The sequence below is a fragment of the Hevea brasiliensis genome, chromosome 6, assembly GCF_030052815.1.
Source record: "Hevea brasiliensis isolate MT/VB/25A 57/8 chromosome 6, ASM3005281v1, whole genome shotgun sequence".
NCBI classification, from domain to species: Eukaryota; Viridiplantae; Streptophyta; class Magnoliopsida; order Malpighiales; family Euphorbiaceae; genus Hevea; species Hevea brasiliensis.
This window is the reverse complement of record NC_079498.1, coordinates 102,103,230-102,130,529: the sequence shown is the minus strand read 5'-3', so window position 1 is coordinate 102,130,529 and position 27,300 is coordinate 102,103,230. Positions and strand designations below refer to the sequence as shown.

General features: G+C 32.5%; 2 protein-coding genes and 4 non-coding genes across 6 annotated transcripts in view; 1 reads left to right on the top strand and 5 right to left on the bottom strand.

Annotated features, from left to right (window-relative positions):
- Positions 1-5,201: 5,201 nt before the first annotated feature.
- On the bottom strand, positions 5,202-5,397 carry LOC131181178 (U2 spliceosomal RNA). Its single transcript, XR_009149806.1, has one exon. It is a non-coding gene; the product is annotated as a U2 spliceosomal RNA (small nuclear RNA).
- Positions 5,398-8,571: 3,174 nt separating this feature from the next.
- On the bottom strand, positions 8,572-8,733 carry LOC131181239 (U1 spliceosomal RNA). The gene has a single exon (XR_009149865.1). It is a non-coding gene; the product is annotated as a U1 spliceosomal RNA (small nuclear RNA).
- A 2,621-nt stretch (positions 8,734-11,354) lies between these two features.
- Positions 11,355-14,056, top strand: LOC110642443 (transcription repressor OFP14-like). The gene is made up of 3 exons (XM_058148049.1): positions 11,355-11,594; positions 13,245-13,847; positions 14,045-14,056. Exons 1-3 carry the CDS (start codon positions 11,355-11,357, stop codon positions 14,054-14,056), a joined length of 855 nt encoding a protein of 284 aa, XP_058004032.1.
- An 859-nt stretch (positions 14,057-14,915) lies between these two features.
- LOC110631958 (regulator of telomere elongation helicase 1 homolog) overlaps positions 14,916-27,300 on the bottom strand; it is a 107,032-nt gene continuing 94,647 nt past the window's right edge. Inside the window, exon 23 of the mRNA XM_058148909.1 lies at positions 14,916-14,935. Coding sequence (XP_058004892.1) covers positions 14,922-14,935 — 14 coding nt within the window. The 3' untranslated portion in view covers positions 14,916-14,921. The remainder of the gene's footprint in view (positions 14,936-27,300) is intronic.
- On the bottom strand, positions 24,920-25,035 carry LOC131181256 (U5 spliceosomal RNA). Its single transcript, XR_009149882.1, has one exon. It is a non-coding gene; the product is annotated as a U5 spliceosomal RNA (small nuclear RNA).
- LOC131181222 (U2 spliceosomal RNA) lies at positions 26,469-26,664 on the bottom strand. Its single transcript, XR_009149849.1, has one exon. It is a non-coding gene; the product is annotated as a U2 spliceosomal RNA (small nuclear RNA).

Here is a 27,300-nt window from a genome sequence, read left to right as displayed (position 1 = left end):
TACACCATTAGTGACATACTCCCTTGAGTAAACGAAGCAATTTCACACTTGATATTGTATAAGAGAGGTCCATTATTAACACCAAATCTTTGTTCTAACTCATTCCAAAGATCCTTAGCAGATGGTGTATATATGAAAGATTCAACTAATTCCTTTGAAATAGATTTTAAGATCCAAGATATCACCATGTAATCTACACGCCTCCATTTCTCAAACAGATTGGAATTATCTGGTGGTTTTTCAACTTTCCAGTTATAAATCCAAATTTATCTTTGGCACATAACGCAATCACCATAGAATGACTCCAGGTTAAGTAGTTCATGCCGTTTAAAGGAACACTTACCAATGATAGACCTGGATTATCAGAATTCTGCAACTTCAATGCTTCATTGATGTACTGATCAGCCGCATCCCTTACTTCGCTAACGTTATCAGATTCCATATCATCAAGAACAAGGAAATTTGAGAAAGAAAAAGCCTCCTTAATCAGTTTGATCGAATTTAGTCTGCAGTGTGGCTAAAGAAAATTGTCATCTACACAGAAAAAGCAAGCTCTGATACCATGTAACAGTAAACAGAGGAAGAAAAAAATATATGGAGAAGAATCTAAAAACTGCTTTTATTAATCTGCTACATTTTGTATATATAAATGATGGGCACACGTAAATGCCAGATTGTTCTCTCTAACAAACTTGTAACCATCCCTTTACAGCTCAGCAAAACCGTTTTACTTATTTAATAATCTTCCCACCAACATAACTTATCTAATCTCTACACAATCTCTTATGCTTCTTTTAAAGTTGTCTCATCCTTAGCAACTCTTGTTAATTAGTCGATGCGGGATACGAGAATTGTATTGGTTTTGGCTTCTTCCTTAGAAAACAAACATATTGTCCTTCCAAGTCTTGACCGCTAAAAAATTCAATTACTTGGATCTAAAGGAGGCATATTATATGCTATGCGTGGAGAAAATTTTGTGCATTGTATGAACAAAAAAGAAAAAGGCGGACAAATCATCAGTAGAGAATGACAGCTAAAAATAAGACGATAATTAAAATAATGATAATAACATAGAAGGAATAAATCAAAGACACCACTGTCCAAAGCAAATAAACACTGCAGTCAATGAAGATGCCACAAATGGCCTGGTACAGGACCAAACCTCTCTCCAAGAGCTTGACTGCTCCAGCCCAGTTATCTTCATCTTCTTTACCTGCATTTTTTTCTTCCTTAATCTCCTCGGAGTCATTTCCACTCTCACGAAACAATCGGGCAAGCACAATTGTTACATCAGTTAACAGGATTATGCAAAAAGGCCTTGAGGCAATGAAGCTATCTGAATTCACATTGACAAGAAAAGCTACAATGAGAGAACAAATAGCTCGCGTTCCCTCAGAAGCTATAATGCAGTAGTTTATCCTTTTGGAGGAGAACAATTTGGGCTAACTTGGTGCCTTTTGAACTGATGGTGTGACCTCAGAAGGCTGCTGCAGTTTGCTCAAGGTGTCAGGACTTGTCGCACTTTTCACCAAACGAGGTTCCGCTTGGTTTCCTCTATGAAAGTTTCTGGCCCCTGGATACTCATTGATGGTCCTGGTTTTCATGAATTTGAACCAGAGACATCATCTGTTTCCTCTGGACCAGCTGCAAACGCCATAAATGAATAAACCAACATGTTTTGAGATGACCATCAAATAGGATTAATTCTAAATCTAACAAATAATTGATGAATAGAAAAATAAAAGGTTTGAGGGTTCCTTTCAATTTTAAAAAAGATCAAGAAAATTGCCCATTGACTTCATTTTTTTTCCCCAATGGAAAAATTATAAAATAATCAACATTTTCCATTAACGATATCTCAATAATGCAAATATAATTTATTCATAAAAAGAAATAATGCAAATATAAATTATCATTAGCCCAACCTGTATCAATAACAGTCAATCAATCGGGGAAATAATAGTATTATACTATTAAACAGATTGAGAAAATGGGCACCATTGATTTGAGCATTATCATTAGGAGAGAACACAAGTGATGGAGAAGATTCTGTGTGCGCATGTCGACGTTGACGTTGATTTGATGGTGATGCTAGCGACGGCGATGGACTGAGAGTACGGACTTGGCCGGTGATGAGAGCCAAGCGATCACTTCCTCTCTCCATAATTCTTCTTCTTCGTTCTTGTCTGACATTGCTATCCATTTCTCTCTCTCTGTCTCTCTCGCCAAGCTCCCTCCGAATTCTGCCTCTCAAAAACGCCTATTCAGTTAGTGATTTCCGTTATATCAGAAACGGTGCCGTAATGGAAATTGCATTTTCAACATATATTCTTGCTTCTCTATTCTCTCATCTTTATACCTTCTCAATATTTAAGACTAAAATAGAATAAATAAAAAGCTCTATTACAGCCTGAATTTCCATGACAATTTTGGGTGCAATGTTGGAAAAATCCAAACAAGGGAGCAATGTTGGAAACTAAGGTTCGTTCTCAATGTAATCGAACTTTATTATATATATATATATATATATATATATATATATATATATATATATATATATATATGGGAGGATAAAAACTCGAATCTGAATCTAATAATTGGATATATTCTCAATCACGGACTAAGCTAGACTAAACAATTTTGTACAGAAAATTTATATCCTTTTGTAAATAAAATTCGTAAGTTAATTAGATTTAGGCTCACCCCTAGGTTTGTAAATATTCAACTTGCAACAGTCTTCACATATACACAAAATCAGTATATCCTACATATTCCCAAATTCTCTCTCTCTCTCGATTTTCTCTTCTTCCCCTCTTTCTCAATTATCTTCTACTCAGGCGTCCTTTCTTTTCTTCCCTTTTCTCTTTTTTTATTTTTTTATCTTTTTTTTTTTATTCACAAGATAACGGTGATTACTCCTGAATAACTTTCTGAAGTTGCTTGTTTCCAGTTTGAAGCTCTCTTCTGCAATGCATGCAAACCATCTGCTTACACATTTGAAGGCACTCAACTGTAATGGCTATAAATTTTTATGCTAATGCTGGAAGAGCAAATGTTAGTCAATCAAAATAGAGTTTCAGAAATTGGTTTTCGCCATTGTTTGTTTGTTTGTTCGCATTGTGAACCAGAAGGTAACATGACAAATTTAGCAAGCATTTCTTCATAATTCTTCATTTTCCTTACTTGTCCATGAAATCCTCTTAGTCATTTGCGACTTCCTGATGGTTCTGGATTACAACAGATGCTTAGAAATGCCCCATGTGTGGTGGGAATTCTAGTAGATAGATGTATTGGATTAGCAAAGAAAATATCATCAACACCAAGATCCTTCCACGTAGCAGTCATCTTCATTGGAGACACAGAGGCTATGCAGGTCGCGTTGTGCAGCATCCAGGACTAAAGCTCACAATAAGAAGATTCCTGCTTGATGAAAATGAACAGAAATGCAAATCAGCAATGAGAACATAAACTGTGTTTGCTCCATTCCCGTTGTAGCTTGACAGTTGGTGATCATCATTCACTGGTGCTTATCCAATGTGCAGATAACATAAAAATTACTTTGGAAATAATGTTGATAGGGGCCGCGCGAACACGGGCCCACTACCCCAAATTATGATGTAGACTCTTCCACTTGGGGCAAACGAGGCCACCTACCTATGCCATGAGTCTTCTTGATCACCATTTGACTCCGTCCAGTTAAATATGTTGCAAGTTGGCCATTAACTTCCTATTTATATGTTCTGTTCGTTTCTCAACTTTCATAACTATTTGATGTGGGATTAATCCCTTGTATGAAGAAGAGAGGAGGAGAGAGTTTGCGCAGCTTTAATTATCTTGTGAAGATGTTCAGTGCTTATCCTTGCCATTGTGAACTGTCGCTATGGAAAAACAATTATCGTGGATTGTTCATGCTAAATATATCATTGCTCCTTCAAGTTGTGACAGATAGGAAAAAGAGAACTTTTTATTTTTATAATGAGGAATGGTATGAAATTCATATATTGAAGTATTTCAATTACTTTTTTGAAAATGTATAAACATGTATGCCCCTGATATGGTTGAACTTATAGAGTAAATAGTGCAATCGATTGCTGGAATGGACAATAACAATTACTGATAAGGAAGTAACAGATATGAGAGATCAGATTCAGATCACCCGGAGACAATCCAAGCTTATGCAAATGAAAATGGGGGCGGTATCACTTTCAAAAGAATGTTTTCTCTTTCATCTTTCAATAATATGACCCAAGACATTATGCGTTTGAGCAGAGTAGTTGGTCTTGTTGATCATCTTGTCATTTTACAAGAACCCGAATGCGGATGGAACATTAGATGGGGATCATCCTGAGCTTTAGTATGTGAACCAGAAGTTGACAAATTTAGCAAGCAATGCTTCATCATTCTTCATTTTCCTTACTTGTCCATGAAATCCACTAGCAAGTTCAAAATTATCATTTGCAAATCCAATTTGTGACTTCCTGATGGTTAACAAATGCTTAGAAATGCCCCATGTTCAAGACAGAGGTATTGGATTAGCAGAGAAAATATCAACACCACCAAGATGCTTCCATATAGCATTCATGTTCATTGGAGAAAAAGATGACAGAGAACCACTAGCCTATGCAGGAAGCTCACAGAGAAGATTCCTGCTTGATGATAATTCAGAAAACAACAGAAGAACTGGAAATTACAGATCTTGCAGAGCAGGAAGCAAAAATGAAGCTGCTTTCAGGAGGGCATGTTCGAATATTGAGAAGCACCTGGTCTATTCAACTAAGACCTAAGCAACTCTGAAATCATTGGAAGGGCAATATGCATTAGGGGGAAGAAGGAAAGGTAGTTCAAAGACTTTAGGTGGGGAAGAACTAGAGGTTACTTGTAGAATACCGTTGGTAGCAATTTACTTTCCCTAGATGCCTTAGAGCCAAATCCCATGTTTACTTCAAATCAAGAAAACAGAAGTTTTAAGGAAATTTACACAAATTAAATATCATCATTTGAGATTAAGTGAATCTATAATATATCACTTTTTCTAAAATTATTTAAATATTCTTGAAATACTATTTGCTGATTTTACCAGTAAAAAAAAATGTTTAGACCAATAATTGAATTCAAAATTCTAACAAAAATCTTATCAACTTTGGAACTCCTTATTAACTCTTCATTAAGCATTTTGTAGAAGTTTTTTATAACTAGAATTAGTGGGGCGCGCCAGGCCCTTGCAATAGTGCAACGCAAGGGCGACGCTCGAGAGCCCTAGTAGCAAGCTACTATAATGTGCCCTCCCCCTAGAAAAATTAATTTAATATCATGTGAACCGATGGCCCACGTATCAGATATTAAACTGATAAGAACAGATACTACACTTGATCTTAGCCAAAAGGCCGAGAAAGGTATGCTTAAACTAATCTCTCATGCTTCTTTTAAAGCTCCCTCAGCCTTGGCAACTCCTGTTAATTTGTCAATGTGGGATACGTGAACTGTGTTGGCTTTAGCTCCCTCTCCACAAAACAAACATATTTGTCTTTCCAAGTCTTGAAAGCTAAAGAGTTCAATTAGTTGTATTTGAAGGAGGCATATTATATGCTATGTGTGTGATTAACTTGGAGAAAATTTTATACATTGTATGACCAAACAAGAAATAGCTGTACAAATCATCACAAATTTCAACTTTTGCCTTAAATTATCTTAATTTCCTAATGATTTGTGTAGGACTTGTCAAAGTGCATTTACTGAATGAATTTTCATTTTGCTGCTGATTAACATTTTACTGAATAAGATTCACAATGCCTACCAATTGCAGAAATATCACAAAAGAACGACAGCTAGAAAATAACCAAGCCAATAGGTACGTATATTATTTCCATTTTTAATATCCAACATCAAAACGACAATTATGACAGAGCTAAAGATACAGTTTTATATAAACTTGAAATTACTTGCAATATTTTCTTTCGAAATTAAGTTAGATTGAACTCCACACCATAAAATCAAATAACAGCCATTATGTAACGTAATGGCCATTATTTATAGGTTTTAAAGGAGGCCGTTACCCGTTAGACTGTTATTTACCGGCCTATTTTGATTTGTACAATAACGGCCATTACCATTGTTAAATAACGGTAACGATCGTTAAATATCAGTAACGACCGTTACCAATATGGCAAAATTTGTGGGCTGGTGGATGGCAAAAATCACGTGATTTTTTCAGTCCGAAACAATCCAAAAACCACCTAATTGCAGTATAAAATAGTAGAGAATAATTTAGAGTAATAATTCAGTCCAAACTCACTTTTTTACTTTCAAATAATGCTCTATTCTTGTAACACCCCTAATTTTTAAATTACTTATTTTATAGGTAAATATTAATATTTTATTTTATTAAAATTTTAGGAAATTATTTGAAATTTTTTGAATTTTAGGAATCAGGTTTGATTTTTCAAAATCAATAAACTTTGTTAATTTTTACAAATTAATTTAAATACCACATGGCGAAACTAAAAATATATTTAGACTCTATAAATTTTTTTGAGTTTTCTGAAATTTGTTCAAAATTTTTGGGCCTCGATTTTTGTCCCAAGGCAGAGTAAAATTTAATTTTGGGTATTTCTAATTTGACCGGTGGAATCGAATTGGACCGGGTTAGACCGGTCTAATCAGACTGGCCCTCTCCTTTTTCCTCCCCTCCCGCGTCGCGCTGGACACCCTTCCCTTTCCTCTCCATTTTCTCTCTCCTCCCTCCTCCCCTTGCCGGCCAGCCTCCACCCCTCCCTCCTCAGCTCACCGGCGCACCTCCAAAGACCTTCCCCACCACTGACTTCTCTTTTTCTCGGCCAAAATTCGACCGATCTGACTACAGATTAGACTGGGTATTGTCCCAAAACCCATATACATCTCAAGAACTTTCTATAGACACCAAGAACACCCAAATTCATCGAGTAATTTGTCCAATTTTTGCCCGAAAAATTTTAATCCATTTTGATTTTTGGGCTAGATTTCTCGCAAACCGTAAATCCCACGAAAAATCTGAGAGTACCAGAGTGTTCCCCTCGACGAGAGCTTAGTGGCAATACCCCATTTCAAAATTTTTCGACACCGTTTTCGGTGGGTCCCATCGAACTTCACAGTGTTTTTCCAGGTATTAAATGAGCTTAATAAATTTCATAAAAATTATGTACTAATCCGCATGTTATGGGCTTCACACAGGTACATTCGATTGAGGGAAATTTGACTGTCGATCCGGTATGTATTTTCGGACCAGATAGACAAACGGCCGAAGCTATTTCAGAATCGGGTCAAGATTATAGGCTATTCCACCATTTTCAGACGTCTCTGATACATTTTCAGTATCAAAATTGGTGTAGGTAAGCCCGAACCCTAAGTTCCCTTAATTATTTAGTTTCAGGTTTGGATTAAAAATCCATAAAATATTCATAGGTAGTTAGAAAATTATAATTCCTTTTGTATTGGCTTAGTAATATTGCTAATGACCGCAGGGCAAAATTTTAGAATTTTTAGAGCTCATTTGGGTAATTTTTGTAAAAAGTTTAGTTGTATGGATTAAATTGTAATTTTTCAAAATTGTGGTTGTTGACTGTTGGATGGGACCAAGAGGGGCCATGTGATGTGATTTAGATATGGCTGTTCTCTAGTCTCCACCTTCATAACTCATTTTTCTCTTACTTGGAAACAAAAGACAGCAGTGAACAGCCCCCTATTGAGTGTTCTAAATTTGTTCTTGAAACAAAAGGCCTTAACATTTTCTATTCTCTACTCTACTACAAGTTCTACAACCTTGCAAGTTGCAACGTCTTAAAAATGTGAGTGTTCTTTATTTTTTTGGTATTTATGTCAATTATTTACTGATTTTTCTTTCCTTTTTTTTGCATATTTATTGTTGAAAATTGTTGTTAATGTTAAATTTTTTGTTAAACTTATAGTTTATGTGCATTTTTTCTAATGTTGATTTATTTTTCTAAAAAACAAGTATATAATTGTTATTTGTTGCTTCTTGAAACATTTTTAGAATTAATTTTATTAAAATAATTATTAATTACAAAATAACATCAAATACAATTTTAATTAATTTTTTAGATATGTCCTATTAGCTAAAACTAAGTATAAGTGTAAATGTTGGAAATGTCAAGACTATCAAGAACCTCATAAACATTCATTTTGGTGGTAATAAGGTTAGTTATTTACAATTTATATAATTATTTTAGGTCTAAATTAGTTAATATTAATGATGTCAAAATATGATAGATGATAACGTCTTTATTTGATATATAAATGCTTAGTATAGTTGTATATCTTAATTTAATTTATTTCTATCAATATCTACTCATTTTATGAACTTTACAAATTTTTCAAAAAAATTTGTGTAGCTGTAGGCCGTTACCGTTACAGTACAACCCTCACAGGTCACAGGCCCGTTTCCATTACCTGCAACCGTGACTGCAATTGCGACCACGACCATGATTTGAAACTATGCTCCACACAAGGAGAGAAAGGATCGAGTTGAAGCAAACGACTTCCCGTTGCCAGTGAGTCCAAAGAGTAGTACTAAAATTGACAGAGGCCGCGCGAACGCAGGCCCCCACTACCACAAATTATGACGTAGACTCTCCCACTTGGGGAGACCTTAGGCAGATGCACTCCCTAGAGTGCAATGGAAGCCAACTACCTAGGCCATGGGCCTTCTTGATCACACATTGACCCCGTCCAGGTAAGTATGTTGTCAGTTAGCCATTATTTCCTATTTATATGTTCTGTTCACTCCTCAACTTTTCATCTATTCGATATGGGATTAATGCCATGTGTGAAAAAGGGAGGAGGAGAGAGTTTGCGCTGCTTTAAGTATCTTGAGAGGACGTCCAGTGCTCATCCTTGGCGTTGTGAATTGTTGCAATGGAAAAACAACTATCGTGGATTGTTCATGCTAAATATGTCATGGCTCCCTCAAGCTGTGACATATAGGAACAAGAGAACTTTTTATTTTGGTAATGGGGGATGGTGTTAAATTCATATATTGAAGTATTTCAATTACTTTTTTGAAAATGTATAAATATCTCATGGTTTAATGTGTATTATTCGGTTATAATTGAATCAAATTGATAAAATTTGGTTATTTTAATTCAATTTAGTTTAAAAAAAAATTAGTTATTCAAACTAATAAATAATAACACAAGGATTTGTAGCATTCAATTTAATGCTCCAATTTTAACTTGAAAGCCTTTTCGCTGCCACGAAAAGACAAAAAGATCAGCAACTCCAAGAAGAACCTATTGGCATTTAACAATGATATACAAGAACAAATATGAATAAAGACTTTAAAAAGGACTGAACTTATTTTGTTAAGGGAAAACTCTACTTCCAAAAATAGGCAAACGCCAGATTTTTTTCAGTAAAAAGAGATAGAATAGTATGGGGCGCTGATTTCAAGCGATGTAGAATTGCAGCTATATGTAAATAAGCTTTGTTTGGCTCATATTTTATATGTATAATAATGGAATGAAGTCGCGAAACCAGAATTGATTTTAAAATAAATTATTGTCCATATTCATTTTAGAAATTGTAGTTTTTTAAAATATATACTCTTTTATTCATGTAAATATGAATAAAATATTAGATGTATTCGGTGCACATGCACCATCTCTCACAATCATGTAGGACTCACTTCTCATATTATAAAGAGGGTTCACTTTTCTATGAGAGAGATAATATTATTTTTTGAATACTCCTGATATATCTAATAATTAGCCCTAAATATGAGGTTTAGATTCATTTCTTATAATTTATGAGGAGATCATGTTTATATAATACAAAGAATACTAAAATTTAATACTAGGTCAATATTATATCCCTTTAAAATATGAGATATTTATTCATTATCAATTATATATCTTTAAAGAGAAATGTCATTCCTATGTGTTATATATATATATATATATATATATATATATATATATATATATATATATATATATATATATATATATATATATATATAAAAGAGGTTAACCTATAGATTTAACTCTTAGAACGAAGCAAAAGCTAACAACTTAGAGCTAAGTCTTAACGTGTTATAATAGTAAAAGATATGGTGGCATGCAAGATGACTCATGCCTTAATTTGACCTTATGAAACTATATATGTTTATTACAATATTTAATTTGAAATTATTGTATTTTTTTAAGAATTAAAACTATTGTTATATCAACGCAAGAGGGGAGAGGTACTGTTGAAATTCATAGGATCAAATCCAAACATAGCAAAATATTATTTTAAAACATAATAAATTAATAATGCATTTTTTAAATTAAGTATGATTTTTGTTTCCTAATTCTTATATGAAGAGAGAGAATGTTGAAATTTCAAGCCAGTATTTATCATATGCAAATCAAATGCAGTAATCTTCTCAGAATCTTCCTGTAATATAAATAAAGTGAAGAACAGTTAATTTTTCATTAAATTTTAATTAAGATTGGGAGGGAAATTTGGCTGGTATTATATGTCAAAATTATCCGTTAATATCCCGTAAATTAAGGTTCATTAATTGGCGAGTAAAGTAAATCTTTCCTTTATATAAATTGGAATATCCATAACTCCAGCTTCAAATTAGTACTAATTGCCACACAAAAACAAAAAGTTAATGTATACAACCAGATTATTTATCATATTTAGATTCATAATTAATTTAACGTTCAAATATATCTTTTTTTGTTTTTCTTTAGTTGCAGATATTATATATAAGCTCGTTCTCATATAAAAATAACTTAATTAATAACTATTAATCAAATATTTGAGTTTATATTTATACATTTATTATATATAGTTTATATTAATTATACATAAATTTTGATATAAATATTTAATTTAATAATTATAAAACCCATTCTCATATGAAATTAAGTTTATATTAGATGTACTTTTTTTTTTTAAATAACAGTCTCTATATTTTAAGTAGAAAATTCTTATATATATGAGCAATTAAATTTAAAAAATTATCATATTATAGTACATTTTATATTTTAAGTTTATAATAAACCACATCTAGAAAAGAAAATCTAAGGTATTTAATTTTCCCTAATCGTGCAAGTTGATCATCACAATTCAACAACCTAAAAATAAAATTTCCATAAAAAGGTGAAACTTGAAAATCTACAGCATTTAATATAAGTCATCCCTTCTGTTTTTTTCTCCAAATTTATATTACTTAATGGATTAAAGAAACGCATATTTCAAACCTCCATGTCTTAACTCACCACCACCACCACCACCATATATATATATATCTTCATCCATTGTTTTAGCAGAAAACCATCAAAAGAAGCAACCTAAAGCTCCATAAGAAGATGCCAACGAAACTCCAAAAGTCACTCCTGGCTTACCTCTCTAAGATCAAAAACCCTACTCCTCCTAATTCCTTGTCATCTTCTAAGAACTGGGTTTTATCAGGCTGTAAAAACCCCAAGACCCCTTCATTTGCCACTGATCGTAGCCTAAACGAGGGACACGAAATGGATGGTGCAGCAACGCTCTCCGATATTGATCGCTTCCTCTTTGAGAATTTTAAGTCTCTTTATATCAGAAATGTCACGACCCAAAATTCTGAGCCATGATCGGCGTATAATTTAAGTATTCTTAAAATATGCAAGCCTTAACAGAGTATCTTGAATAAATATATTGTCACTTACTAATAAAAAAAAAAAAGACAAAATCCAAATAAACAAAATACTGAATAAACATCATAAATATCTCATAAGTAAACTGCGGAGTCTCTACAGATTTCAAATGAAAATTTAAACTATTTAATAAACTAAACTAATTATTAACCCGAAGAACAGAACAGGAACAGGTAACAGACAGAGAAAACGTGTTTTGAGCTAATGCTCAGTGAATAATAATTATAGCACACAACAGAACAGGAACAGGTAGACGCTTGATTAATTTCGCAATAAATTTTCTATCCGCTATCAAAATCATTAATAAAATAATTTCATAAAACATATAAATAAAAAAAATTAATTCAATAAAAATTTTATGGTACGGTGCACCAGGGTGATGATACCCCACATCACCAAAGGCCAGATGGTAAACGCGCTATCAGATATTAGATACATTTCTTCTCCTTCATAGTTTTCAATGCATATGATACTAATGCAAACCATAAACTGCAATAATGCATGACTCGACAATGCAACCTAATACCGTGATAGTCCACACGGTGGGGTCAGATAACAGAAACAGATACTAGACACAAATATCAATTCAAAACAGAAAATCAATTTGTACAAATCAATCAAAATCAACAAAAATTTTTAGATAGCAAATAATAACTGATAGTGTAACTCCAACAGTTTATTTTAATAATTTCAGAGAGTCAATAATCTCAAATCAATTTAGTGTAACACATCGATAAATTTTATAGTCAGATATTAATCAATATAAAGACATTAAATTTCTGTTCCCAAAATCCTAATGGCTCTAATGCAAAGATAATTGACAAAATCAATTATTTAATCAAAATCGGAATAAAATTCAATAATAAAATAAAACTCTAGAAAATTACATGTAAAATAATTATTAAAATATTGATTTAAAATTTCATTTAATAACAAATTTAATGCTAAAAATTTTTAAAAGGGACTAAAACGGTGCCATGTACTATAATTACCACTCACTTAAAACCTCCAAGACAATAGATATATTCAATGAAAGAGAGACAATTTCAGCTGACAGATTGAATATTCGAATCTTCTTGAAAATAGAATCCAATGTGATGAATAGAGAAATAAGAATTTATGGATTCTCTGCGCACATTAGATTATAAATCGTAAATTTATATATATATATATATATATATATATATATATATATATATATATATATATACACACACATATAACAATAATTAAAAAATAATGAAAATACCTGTTGAGAGTATTTGGTATAAAAGGAGATGACAAACAGGTTTTAAGAGCAAAGTTTAGTAGAAGAGATGATTGGGGTATATATATTTGAAGAGTTCTATTAGGTATAGAATGAGATAATAGTTATTATTAAACTGAGTTATTCAAATTGCAGATATATATTTAATTTTAAAAATAATATATATATATAAATAAATAAGCAGGCCATCCAATAAAATATTTTTTTTATAAATATATTAAATTATTATTAACTAATTAAAATAAAATAATAATAAATAATAAATATATATGGTTTCCACAAGAAACGACGAGGAAGATCATCGCCAAAAGAAGAAAGGTGAAGAAGAGGAAGAAGAAGAAAAAGGAGGAGGAGGTGATGGAGATTATGATAACCGAGTTCGAGGTCCTCACGGGGTATTGTATCACGATCATTATGATTCCCCTAGATTCTTCGAAATAACACCGGACCTCTGTTGGTGGCACCGGTTCTTCGTCACCGCCGGTTCGTCCAGCTTGCTCATCGAAGAGGCCCGGTTGAGTCTAACCGTCACCTCCGAGGAAGGGGAATCAAGCTCAAGCTCAACCAGCAATACCATAATTGACTCTGCGAGAAGTTGTTCTAATAACACCGACATAAAGAACATAAACGTTGCACTTCCTGACGACTGTATCACAGTGATAAAGTACTCTCGAAGCCCAAATGAAGATTTTCAGCAGTCCATGCAGGAAATGGTGGAAGCAAGATTACAAAGGAAGGGGAAGGTTGATTGGGATTTAATGCAAGAACTTCTATTCTGTTACTTGGACTTAAATGAGAAGAAGTCACATAAGTTCATATTGAGTGCTTTAGTGGATCTTGTTGTGGGTTTGCGTCAAAGTTCAGGCGAAGTTCCGGCGAAGCCACGGAGATGTTACGTAAGATTTTGGTTAAACTGTATGTTTTTGGCCTCATTCGCCTTAGGCCTCGTATGCAATATGCATTATTTATTTGTGGATTGGTAAATTTCGAGACCAAAAAATACCTAGTTTAAGATTTGAGATTTGTAATCTTGTGGTTTTTGGTGAGATATTGGGGAACTCTTTAATCTTTGTCTGTTGCTTGTTCCCTGCAGCTGATTCACTAGGATATATGGATGGCATACATAAAGAGATTATTGTCTCAAACTCTCAATCAATTGTTTAAATTGTTATTAATTTGCAATTTAATTAGAAATTACAAGTTACAAATTTCATGAGCACCCTTTTATGTAATATAAAGCTCCCTTCAATTCATTACAATATTATAATATTTTCTTTTTGAAAAATTTCAAGATCCAACTGATCAATTGCAAATAAAAATTAGAAAAGAGACAGCCAAGATACCAAGAATTAGCACTAGAAAGAATTGAAACTCAGTTTCATTGATCATTAAATAAGCAAAAGTTTTCTTATACTACAGATGCCCTGCTTTTAAAGCTTCTGAAGCGTCCAAACAAGAAATAAGAGGGCTCAAAACGTTTTCTGGGCATTAATGTTGCATCCTATTGCGGCTTCGTTCTCAAAAGCTTGTTCAAACTTATATACAAACGGTAAACTTGTTCTGCAAAAAATAATTGGCGACCCCAAATTCTTTGCAACATGAAAACCAGGAAGCAGAGATGGAGTCGGTCTTCAGGTCCTGTACTTGACTCTATCAGCATAGCTTGTCTGCTTTTAAGCCAAAAACATAGAACAAAAGCATCACTTATCAGCCAGAGAGTGTAGCCTGGTACCAAAATACAGGAAAGCGTTTCCTGATCACACGGGACATTTCTAGGAATGGATAAAAAATTAGTTGCTTGAATATTCAAGTACGGAATCAAATATCCCAATGAATCAGAAAGAACAATTACTTACTAGTTGTACCACAACCACACCAGGAATATTCGATTCTGGTAAAAAAAATGCTTACACAATTCAATCACTTCAATTGGCAGTTTTGTAGCTGATGTAGTCGTACTGTTTCTCCAATCACGATTGCTGCACTGTACGAAATGAAAATGAAAATGAAAATGAAAATGAAAATGAAAGTTCAACTTTCCTTGAACATATATCAAAGATAAAGAATTAAAGAATAAAAAGAAAAAATCTAGTCATACTCTTTTTGCTTACTTGAGAATATTTGAACCTACCTAGGATCTAATAAACCCCAACCCCACCCACGACTTTATGTTGTCATATCTTCTGGATGCCAAATTCCTCTTCAATCTGAAATTCTAGCATCTTATATTCATCTTGATTACTTCCTCATCTACACTTCCGAATGTAATGCAATTACATTCCATGCTCTAGCCACACGCTGCTTACATCCATGAGTCATTAATTCAATTTCAAGAACTGTGGCCAAGAGATTGCACATTTAAGTCTTAATGCATGTTGCAAATCAACATATATTATCAAAAAGTAAAACCAAGACAAAAAAAAAATAGCACATCTATAATCAGCATTCAGCATATACGAAAACAAGCCCAAGCTCTACTTGAACACAGTGATCATATAGATTCTTCAAATAATGGCCATAGCTCATCATCCCTATATCTTGCAAAGTACAAATCCAATTCATACAATCAAATGATGGCTCTCAGAAAACAAGATCATCGTAGCATGAAAAACAGAAATAAGCACCTAAATAGATGGCTTCTATGTTTACTTGGTTTAATACAAAGTAAAATTACTTTGTTACAAAAAATAAACTAATTTAACATAAATATATAAATCATCTTATTAGATTTTTGTAAACTGATACTTTTTTTCGGTAAAGTAGTCAATTACAAAAAAATTTATTAACTTTATGGAAAAAATAAAATTTTTCACGTAAAAAAACTTATGTAATATTTTTTAGTAATGTTAAAAAAGTATTATAGATAAGATCAAATTTTACATTTAAAATCCATAATTTTAATTAAAATTTAAGATGTTGCACAAAATATGATAATTTAAGATATTGAATAGTTATTTTTTTTCCATTAAGTTAATAAATTTTTTGCAATTGACTACTTTACTAAAAAAAAAAACATTTTACAAAATTTTAATGAGATAAATTGTAAAATTTTATTAAATCGCATTATTTTCTATAACAAGTTAATTTTACTTTGTTTTAAACAAAGTAACCATAGAATATACCTACATAAATAAATAAGACCAGATCCAGACTTCCAAGTAAAAATTTAGAACAAGTACGTTTGCAATCCCTGCATAAGGTAAGGAACACTTGCATACGTTCTAAGAAGAGGACGCCTATCCGGTCCAGAAAACAATATCACAATAGATTCTAGAACACTGCCTATCTTCATTGCTTTGGACTTTAGTGCATAAACCCCACAAATTCTTTATATTCTGCTGCTGTAAGTTTCTGTTTGACCTGTGAGACATTGTTATAGAAAGTCAAACACCAAAGTTGAGAAATTGTTAATGCAATCAGTTAAAGTGTTTAACTAATTTAATGAGATATCTTACTGCAAGACATAACACAATGAAAAGAAATCAGCATAAATAGTTCTGACAACTCAAAAACAGGATCTGATGGGAAGATTCACTTCCATAAAAACATATTGACAAAGCAAGTAAACCTAAGGATGTTGTGGAGATGACTTTTAATCATTTAATAAGTAATTGTTACACAAACTCCAATAATATGTTTGAGAAATATATATTTGAGAGGTTTTCATATGGTATTCAACCCAATAAATGTATAGCTGCATATCTGAAGTCAGAAGAAAAACACCAATAATTTAAAATCTGAAAAGAGGCGAGTGGAGCTGATATAAATCTAACAACCACAGCCTTGTGCAACATATCATGAAAAAAGCAGTGTTGAGAACCATAAGCTATGGTACAGTTTCATCTGTTTTGTGGGTCAAATGTTGAACAGCCTATGCTTATGTTAGAAACTGGACAGGTGACAGTCTTTTATCCCAGTAGTTCCTTCACAATTTCAAACCAAATAATGCTACATTTATAAATTCTTCATTTGTTAAAACATATCACCTGAATCAGAAATGCAGATCCTCTTTTTTCCTCATCATTACAAGGTACCAGAGTTGTCTGAACAACTTTGTTTTTCTGAGTAAGGGACTTTGAGTCCTGTGCAATACCATGATCTTTACATGGCAATACTGAAACAACTTGAGTATTTTGCCTGCTTCCATCATCAGAAAGCTGTGGATTCTCTGGTTTCATCACCAAACTAAAAGGGGAATAAGGGTTATTTGAATGCGACCTTTTGGCACTAGATGTAAGCACCTGAGTACTTTCTATCTGTCCCTTTAATTCATGCTTTGAGTTATATCCTTTACGCTTCTTTGCAGTATATGGCACCAACAATTTCTCCTGGCTTGGGATTTCATCCAAAACAGATTTGCCAGTCAAATCAATTCTATCTTGATTTTGACATTGCATATTTTCCCTCTCACATATTAGAGATGATTTCTCACTACAGATTAGATCACTCGAATACTTCAATTTGAAATCCTTATTTTCCTTGAAAGTAGAGAGAGATGATCCATTGGCAGGAAGAACCTCCTCCACGTGCCTCAAATCTTTGCCTCTTCTAGCATCAAGAAAAGAAGACAATGATTTTACACCGCAACTCTGACCTGTCGATGCGGTCTGCAAATAAATATGACGAAGCAAAGGCTGCAGATATTTTAGATTTTTACAGAGACAAATTTGATATCGAGAGACTAATCTAGATTTTCAATTTGTTAATAATTAATAATTATGCAGGCTTATCTAGGCAGGTTTACATCCATTGTGTTATGCTGTGATGCTCAATTGTGGCCACTTGCAAAGATTTTTATCTACAATAATTGAGTGATTACGACTCCACCACTAAACTTGGTGAATTATTGAAATCCTTAATCACGTTTAAAACTTTCTAATAATTTTTATTCTTCATCGGCTAAACATGTTGAAGCCCAACCTTAGAACTGGAACCTGTTTGGCCCATTTTCTTATTGGATATGGATTTTTCTTTCAGTCTCAAATTTGAGGGGTATGGGGCCCAACTCTCACTCCAGGCCCTCATTGCTTCCCAAAAAAATGCAGGCGAAATTTTTTTACACAGATTGGAGATTGAGAGACTCGAACCTACCAGCTAACCAGCTGAATATGTGTATGTGATTTTATGAGTATGATATGTATGTGAATAAATTGATTTGCATAATAAATAATGAAGAATAAGAGAAGAAAGCACAACAAATGGCTGCATGTCTGATATTAAAATGTCACAAGAATTGTATGAGCCATTGAAGCTTTTCAAAGCAATAGAAAATTGGCTGCTAAGTCTGCATGAAATGTGAACTGCATCAAAATTTTGGTTGAATAAAACTTTATTACTTCAACAGTTTAGATTATCACGTTCAAAGTCAATATGATGGCCAGCAATAATGACAATTTATGAAGACGTGGGAATAATTTTCAAAAAGTTTTTATTGATTATTTTTATCAATGAAAAGCTTATTTCACTACAATATACAAAAATTATTATATGCTTCTAAAGCCAAAATGTGGCTTAGTAAGTTTTTGGTTCCTGTAATTGAAAAACAAAATGCAATAATTTTACTTATGCGTTTTTATCGCCATTGATTGGGTGTATCGAGATTATGCAATAATTTCTCATAAATATAAAACAATTTAAAAAATATATTATTTAAAATTTGTATGGGATAAAGTTTCGTAAACGTTTATAACTTTTTATAATTTAAATAACAATTTATTTAAATCAAAAGTAGGTTTTAGTTTTTTTTTTTTTAAATAAAAGTAGGTTTTATTTAAAAATTTTATTATAAAATTTTGTTAATAATAAAATTTTTAGTTAATTATATTAAATACAATTAAAATTTTATTAAAATTTTCAGTAATTATATTCATGTAAAAATTAAATTAAACTTTTATTTCTAGAATGATTATCAATTATTTTTCTCTAAATAATTTTCATAAAAATGTAATAATATAATATTTTTAAAGTATAATTGCATTTAAAAAACACGATATATTATTAGAAATAGTTTGTCCATAATAATTATAATAATAAATATGGTTAAAAATAAAATTTTAAATATTACGTTAATAATAATAATAATAATAAATATCAAATAATTTCTTAATTTATGATTTACATTTTATTTATTTATTTTTTAGGTCTTAAGTCTGTTATTCTAAAATTGAAATTTTTATACTTATTAGCAACTACAATTTTTATTGTTTAATTTTCTTATATAATATTTTGTATTTTTTTAAATAATATATTTTTTATATAAATAATTAAAAATTATACGGTTAATAATATGTCTCTTTATTTTAGTTATTTGATTTTCAAATTCAATAACTTTTTTAGGGATGTTTATATTTTGAAGTATAGAGTATGATTGTACACACAACAAAGAAAATTGAAAAAAACAATTTATTATTATAAACATAGAGGATTTGAAAAATAAAATATAATAAATAATTAAAAATTAATTATGTAAATTTTAAAAAAATAAAATAATTAAATTATTAATATAAACAGGTAAAAAAGTGAGATATTTTAATAAATATATACTTAATATTTAAGAGAAATAAGAAATAATTTATTTTTTTATCAGTAATTGATATAAATATCACTTAATTTTAATTTTAAATTTTAATGAATAATTTATATTATATTTTAAATTAGTTGATGCATACAAATCAAAAGATTAAAAAAAAAATACTAGAACATGCTACAAAACAAAAGTATGCCATGGTCAGGAAAATTGAAAACTTACCAAATTAAGAAAATCATCCAGGTAAAATTTGTCTACAGGCTGTGAAGTCTTCACCTCTTTGGCACTTTCTGCAACAATACATCACCATGTTGGAAACGTTTTGCGAGCAAAGCTTTCATCCTCCAAGCTGAAGATGCCACTATCACCAGGCCCAAAAGGAAAATAAGGTTCGTTCTCAATGTAATCGAACTTTATTTTATATATATATATATATATATATATATATATATATATATATATATATATATATATATATATATAAGGGGATGGGAGAATAAAATCTCGAATCTGAATCTAATAATTGGATATATTCTCAATCACTGGACTAAACAATTTTGTACAGAAAATTTATATCCTTTTGTAAAGAAAATTCGTACGTTAATTAGATTTAGGCTCACCCCTAGGTTTGTAAATATTCAACTTGCAACACTCTTCACACATACACAAAATCAGTATATCCCACATATCCCCAAATTCTCTCTCTCTCTCTCGATTTTCTCTTCTTCCCTTCTTTCTCAATTATCTTCTACCCAGGCGTCCTTTCTTTTCTTCCCTTTTCTCTTTTTTTTTTTTTTTTTTTTTTTAATTCTTATTATTCACAGGATAACGGTGATTACTCCTGAATGACTTTCTTAAGTTGCTTGTTTCCAGTTTGAAGCTCACTTCTGCAATGCATGCAAACCATCTGCTTACACGTTTGAAGGCACTCAACTGTAATGGCTATAAATTTTTATGCTAATGCTGGAAGAGCAAATGTTAGTCAATCAAAATAGAGTTTCAGAAATTGGTTTTCACCATTGCTTGTTTGTTCGCATTGTGAACCAGATGGTAACATGACAAATTTAGCAAGCATTTCTTCATAATTCTTCATTTTCCTTACTTTTCCATGAAATCCTCTTAGTCATTTGCGACTTCCTCATGGTTCTGGATTATAACAGATGCTTAGAAATGCCCCATGTGTGGTGGGGATTCTAGTAGATAGATGTATTGGATTAGCAAAGAAAATATCATCAACACCAAGATCCTTCGACGTAGCAGTCATCTTCACTGGAGAAACAGAGGCTATGCAGGTCGCGTTGTGCAGCATCCAGGAGTAAAGCTCGCAATGAGAAGATTCCTGCTTGATGAAAATAAACAGAAATGCAAATCAGCAATGAGAACATAAACTGTGTTTGCTCCATTCCCGTTGCAGCTTGAAAGTTGGTGATCATCATTCACTGGTGCTTATCCAATGTGCAGATAACATAATGTTAAATTTCAGAGCATAAAATTGAGAGAACTAAACATAAGTTTTCTGGAATAGAACATCTGCACTCACACACTTTCATTAACATGAAGCTCCTTGTATAGGAGACACATTACAAAAGCAGTACATGAGCCATACCTACTGCAGAATTACTTTTCAGAATTTACTCCATAAATTATGCATTATCACTCCTTTACACCAAACATTATACTAACTAAAGTTAACATACAAAATATCTTTGACTTTTGAGTCTCTAAGGAAACTCTTACAGCTCTAACACTCCTCCTTAAGAGTTTTCTTTGAGACTCCAAGTATTTCTCTGAGAATTTCAAATCTTGCTCTTGGTAGAGGCTTGGTCATAATGTCTGCTAGCTGTTCTTCAGACCTGCAATGCATCATCTTAATTTCATTGTTCTTTTCAGCTTCTTTGATGGAGTGAAACTTCACATTAATATGCTTTGTCCTACCATGTTGCACTGGATTACTTGCAATTGCAATAGCTGATTTGTTATCACACCATAACACAGTAGGATCACTTTGTTCTTGTCCCAAATCCTTCAGTATTTTTCGAAGCCAAATGGCTTGATTTGTAGCAGCAGCAGCTGAAATGTATTCAGCTTCAGCAGTGGATTGGGCCACAACCTCTTGCTTCCTTGAATTCCAGCAAAACACTCCTGATCCAAATGAGAAAACATATCCTGAAGTGCTTTTAGAATCATCTACACAGCCTGCCCAATCACTATCAGAATACCCTTCCAACTTTGCTTCTTTTTTTTTTTTTAAACCATATTCCATAATCTGCTGTGCCTTTTAAGTATCTCAAGACTCTCTTAGCTGCCCCAAGGTGAGATTGGCTTGGAGTATTCATGAATCTGGACAAGAGACTTGTTGAGAACATCAAATCTAGCCTTGTGGTTGTTAAATACAACAAACTCCCTACTAAACTTCTGTAAACTGATGCAACACATTTTTTTTCACCATCATTCCTTATTAATTTCACATTTTGCACCAGAGGAGTAGCCACAGATTTGCTTTGGTCCATTTTAAATTTCTTAAGGACATCCAAAGCATACCTTCTTTGAGAAATGAAAATACCAGTAGAGCATTGGTATATTTCCATTTCGAGAAAGTATTTCATCAACCCTAAGTTTGACATTTCAAATTGCTGCTCCATTTCTTTTTTAAATTGCTGCAACATGTCTGAATCATTGCCAGTCACTAACAGATCATCAACATACAATGAAACTAGCAGTTGCTTTCCATTTTCACACCATTTGACATATAGTGTGGCTTCATTGAGACTTTTTTGAAACCCTTGTTTGATTAAATGTGAATCAATTCTGCTGTACCAAGCCCTTGGGGCTTGTTTCAACCCATAAAGTGCTTTCTTAAGTCTGTAGACCTTGCCTTCACTGCCAGAAACTTCAAAGCCCTCTGGTTGTTGAACATAAATCTCCTCCTGCAATAAACCATTCAGAAATGCAGATTTTACATCAAGATGATACACTTTCCAACCCAATTGAGCTGCCATAGCAACGAGAAGCTTGATAGTGTCATGCCTAGCCACAGGTGAGAAGGTATCTCCATAATCTACTCCGGCAATCTGTGCATACCCTTTCACCACTAGTCTAGCTTTGTGTTTGTAAATAGAACCATCAGGATTTAACTTGGTCCTATACACCCACTTTACTCCAATAACATCTTTATCTTTAGGCTTACTTGTTAATTACCATATGTCATTTTTATCAATCATTTCTATTTCTTCTTGCATTGCTTGTTTCCACTCTTCATGCTGGGAAGCTTCTTCATAACTTGTTGGATCAAAAACTACAAGATTACATCTCTCATATACTTTAGCAAGAGACTTAGTTTTCAAAATTGAAGAATCTATTGTGGAGTCAACATCAAGTGTAGAGTCTTCAATTGAATTTTGGGCATTTAAACTAAAACCAGCACTTGAATTCCCATTCAAATCTATCACAGGCTGTACCATATCAAATTTCTTCTGAGGCTCCCATTTATCCCAACTCTAGTAAGTGGATTCATCCACTTCTACATCTCTGCTCATAATGATTTTCTTGGTTTCAAGATTATAAACCCTGTAGCCTTTACTTTGTGTAGCATAACCAAGAAAAATGCCCTTTATTACTTTATCATCCAACTTCCCTCTATTGACAGATGGTACATGAACATAACATAGAGAACCAAATAGTCTTAGATGCTTTGCATAAGGTTTGATACCCAACCAGGCTTCAATAGGAGTCATGCCTGAAATTGATTTGGTAGAAAGCCTATTTAACAAATACAGAGCCGTATACACTGCTTTAGCCCAAAACATCAAAGGAAGCCTGTTTTCAATCAACATACATTTGCCATTTCCATAACCGTCTTGTTCTTCCTCTCAGAAACACCATTTTGCTCTGGAGTATAACTTACAGTCAATTGATGATGGATTCTATCCTCTTCACAGAATTTAAGGTTTTGAAGAGAAAAAAATCGGTTAAACCGAACCAAATAGTAATTTATATATTCAAATCAAACCAAATCAAATCAAATCCATTATTGAATTGATTTATTTTTATGGGAAATTTATGAATTATATTTAATTTTATATATATTAATTGTTTAATTTTATTGATTAATGGTTATTAGGTTCAAACCAAAGTCAAAATTAGACCAAATAACTTGAAAATCAAGTTTAAATTAAAAAATAATCAAAAATCAAAACCGATAGGTTTAAACCGAACCGAACCAAAATAGAGCGGTTCGGTTCGATTTGATTTTTCACCCATTTCAGTTCAATTCGGTTTCTAAAATTTAAAATTTAGTTTTTATAATTTAATTCAGTTCGGTTCGGTTCGGTTCGGTTCGAACCGAATGCTCATCTCTAGTTGATAGGGGCCGCGCGAACACAGGCCCACTACCCCAAATTATGATGTAGACTCTTCCACTTAGTGCAACGGAGGCCACCTACCTATGCCATGAGTCTTCTTGATCACCCTTTGACTCCGTCCAGCTAAATATGTTGCAAGTTGGCCATTAACTTCCTATTTATATGTTCTGTTCGTTTCTCAACTTTCATAACTATTTGATGCGGGATTAGTGCCATGTATGAAGAAGAGAGGAGGAGAGAGTTTGCGCAGCTATTATCTTGTGAAGATGTTCAGTGCTCATCCTTGCCATTGTGAACTGTCGCTATGGAAAAACAATTATCGTGGATTGTTCATGGTAAATATATCATTGCTCCTTCAAGTTGTGACAGATAGGAACAAGAGAACTTCTTATTTTTATAATGAGGAATGGCATGAAATCCATATATTGAAGTATTTCAATTACTTTTTTGAAAATGTATAAACATATATTATAATTGAATATTCAAATCAAACCCATAAAATTTTGTTAACTTCATCTACTTCGTTCCTTTTTTATTAATAATTCTTTTTTCTGTTTTTATTATTATTTAATGATTTGGAAATTATTATAAATTAAATTTTTATTAACTAATATATTAATTATAATTTTATTAATAATATATTATTTATTATTTTTATAAATAAAAAAGACTATTAATATTTTATTAATTAATATATATATATATTTATTTATATTTAGAGAGATGAGAAACATACGTACATTGGGTTCAGTGATGAGATAAAAAAAAAAGTATGTTATGTGGAGGCAGTGTATGAGTGTTCCGGCTAGCTCTATGGGTTGACGCTTCGGTGTCCCATATTTCTTGTGAAAGCGTGTGCGCGTTGGATTTATATAGGAACAATGATTTATATATATATATATATATATAAAATCAATTATAACCCATAACAAATGAATATTTTTATTTGAGTTAATTCTGATTTGGTTTAGATTAATTGAAATTTGTTTCGTTTGATTCAATCAATGAAATGTTATCACATCATGGCATTGCATTTACGTAATCCCGCTTAAGGAATAAAATTATACTAGTATTGTTGGCTATGCTCTAATGAGAACAGCCATCCAAAAATAAACGTATACCACTATTAGTAGTAAGCACACGGTACTCTTTAGTAAAAGGCGAAAGAATAGTTCGCTTTGTGCTTACTACGTGGCTCCACAAGATTCCATCCGAATAGCTGCTAGCTATATAGGAAGTTTGGTGTCATGTGAATTAGTTTTCAAACGATGTGGGATTGCAACATCATTCTATATTATATTTAACAAGCAATATGCAGCAATCAGTTTTTGGATAGAGAAAGACAGCCAAGCCCTTCTCTTCTAATCCTTAATAATCTAGAGAACAGAGGAAAGTAGTGGAGTAGCTTAGTAGCATGCTATATGCGTCGGATAGTCAAAGTTACACCTAATCATGAGGATCAATGACTCATGGGAAAACTACTTCAATTGGTTTATATGCCCCTGATATGGTTGAACTTATAGAGCAAATAGTGCAATCGATTGCTGGAATGGACAATAACAACTACTAATAAGGAACTAACAGATATGAGAGATCAGATTCAGATCACCCGGGGACAATCCAAGCTTATGCAAATGAAAATGAGGGCCGTATCACTTTCAAAAGAATGTTTTCTCTTTCATCTTTCAATAATATGACCCAAGACATTTTGCATTTGAGCAGAGTAGTTGGTCTTGTTGATCATCTTGTCATTTTACAAGAACCCGAATGCGGATGGAACATTAGATGGGGATGATCCTGGGCTTTAGTATGTGAGCCAGAAGTTGACAAATTTAGCAAGCAATGCTTCATCTTCTTCATTTTCCTTACTTGTCCATGAAATCCACTAGCAAGTTCAAAATTATCACTTGCAAATCCAATTTGTAACTTCCTGATGGTTCAGGATTGAACAAATGCTTTGAAATGCCCCATGTTCAAGACAGAGGCATTCATGTTCATTGTAGACAAAGATGACAGAGAACCACTAGCCTATGCAGGAAGCTCACAGAGAAGTTTCCTGCTTGATGATAATTCAGAAAACAACAGAAGAGCTGGAAATTACAGATCTTGCAGAGCAGGAAGCAAAAATGAAGCTGCTTTCAAGAGGGCATGTTTCTAATATTGAGAAGCACCTTGTCTATTCAACTAAGACCTAAGCAACTCTGAAATCATTGGAAGGGCAATATGCATTAGGGGGAAGAAGGGAAGGTAGTTCAAAGAATTTAGGTAGGGAAGAACTAGAGGTTACTTGTAGAATACCGTTGGTAGGAATTTACTTTCCCTAGATGCCTTAGAGCCAAATCCCATGTTTACTTCAAATCAAGAAAACAGAAGTTTGAAGGAAATACAGAAGTTTGAAGGAAATTTACACAAATTAAATATCATCATTTGAGATGAAGTTAATCTATAATATATCACTTTTTCTAAAATTATTTAAATATTCTTGAAATACTATTTGCTGATTTTACCAGTAAAAAAAATGTTTAGAGCAATAATTGAAATCAAAATTCTAACAAAATCCTTATCAACTTTGGAGCTCCTTATTAACTCTTCATTAAGCATTTTGTAGAAATTTTTTATAACTAGAATTAGTGGGGCGCGCCAGGCCCTTGCAATAGTGCAACGCAAGGGCGACGGTCGAGAGCCCTAGTAGCAAGCTACTATAATGTGCCCTCCCCCTAGAAAAATTAATTTAATATCATGTGAACCGATGGCCCACGTATCAGATATTAAACTGATAAGAACAGATACTACACTTGATCTTAGCCAAAAGGCCGAGAAAGGTATGCTTAAACCAATCTCTCATGCTTCTTTTAAAGCTCCCTCAGCCTTGGCAACTCCTTTTAATTTGTCAATGTGGGATACGTGAACTGTGTTGGCTTTAGCTCCCTCTCCACAAAACAAACATATTTGTCCTTCCAAGTCTTGAAAGCTAAAGAGTTCAATTAGTTGTATCTGAAGGAGGCATATTATATGCTATGTGTGTGATTAACTTAGAGAAAATTTTATACATTGTATGACCAAACAAGAAATAGCTGTACAAATCATCATAAATTTCAACTTTTGCCGTAAATTATCTTAATTTCCCAATGATTTGTTTAGGACTTGTCAAAGTGCATTTACTGATTGAATTTTCATTTTGGTGCTGATTAACATTTTACAGAATAAGATTCACAATGTCTACCAATTGTAGAAATATCATTAAAGAATGACAGCTAGAAAATAACCAAGCCAATAGTTACATATATTGTTTCCATTTTTAATATCCAACATTAAAACGACAATTATGACAGAGCTAAAGATACAGTAATACAAACTTGAAATTACTTTGCAATATTTTCTTTCGAAATTAAGTTGGATTGAACTCCACACCATAAAATCAAATAACAGCCGTTATGTAACATAATGGCCGTTATTTACAGG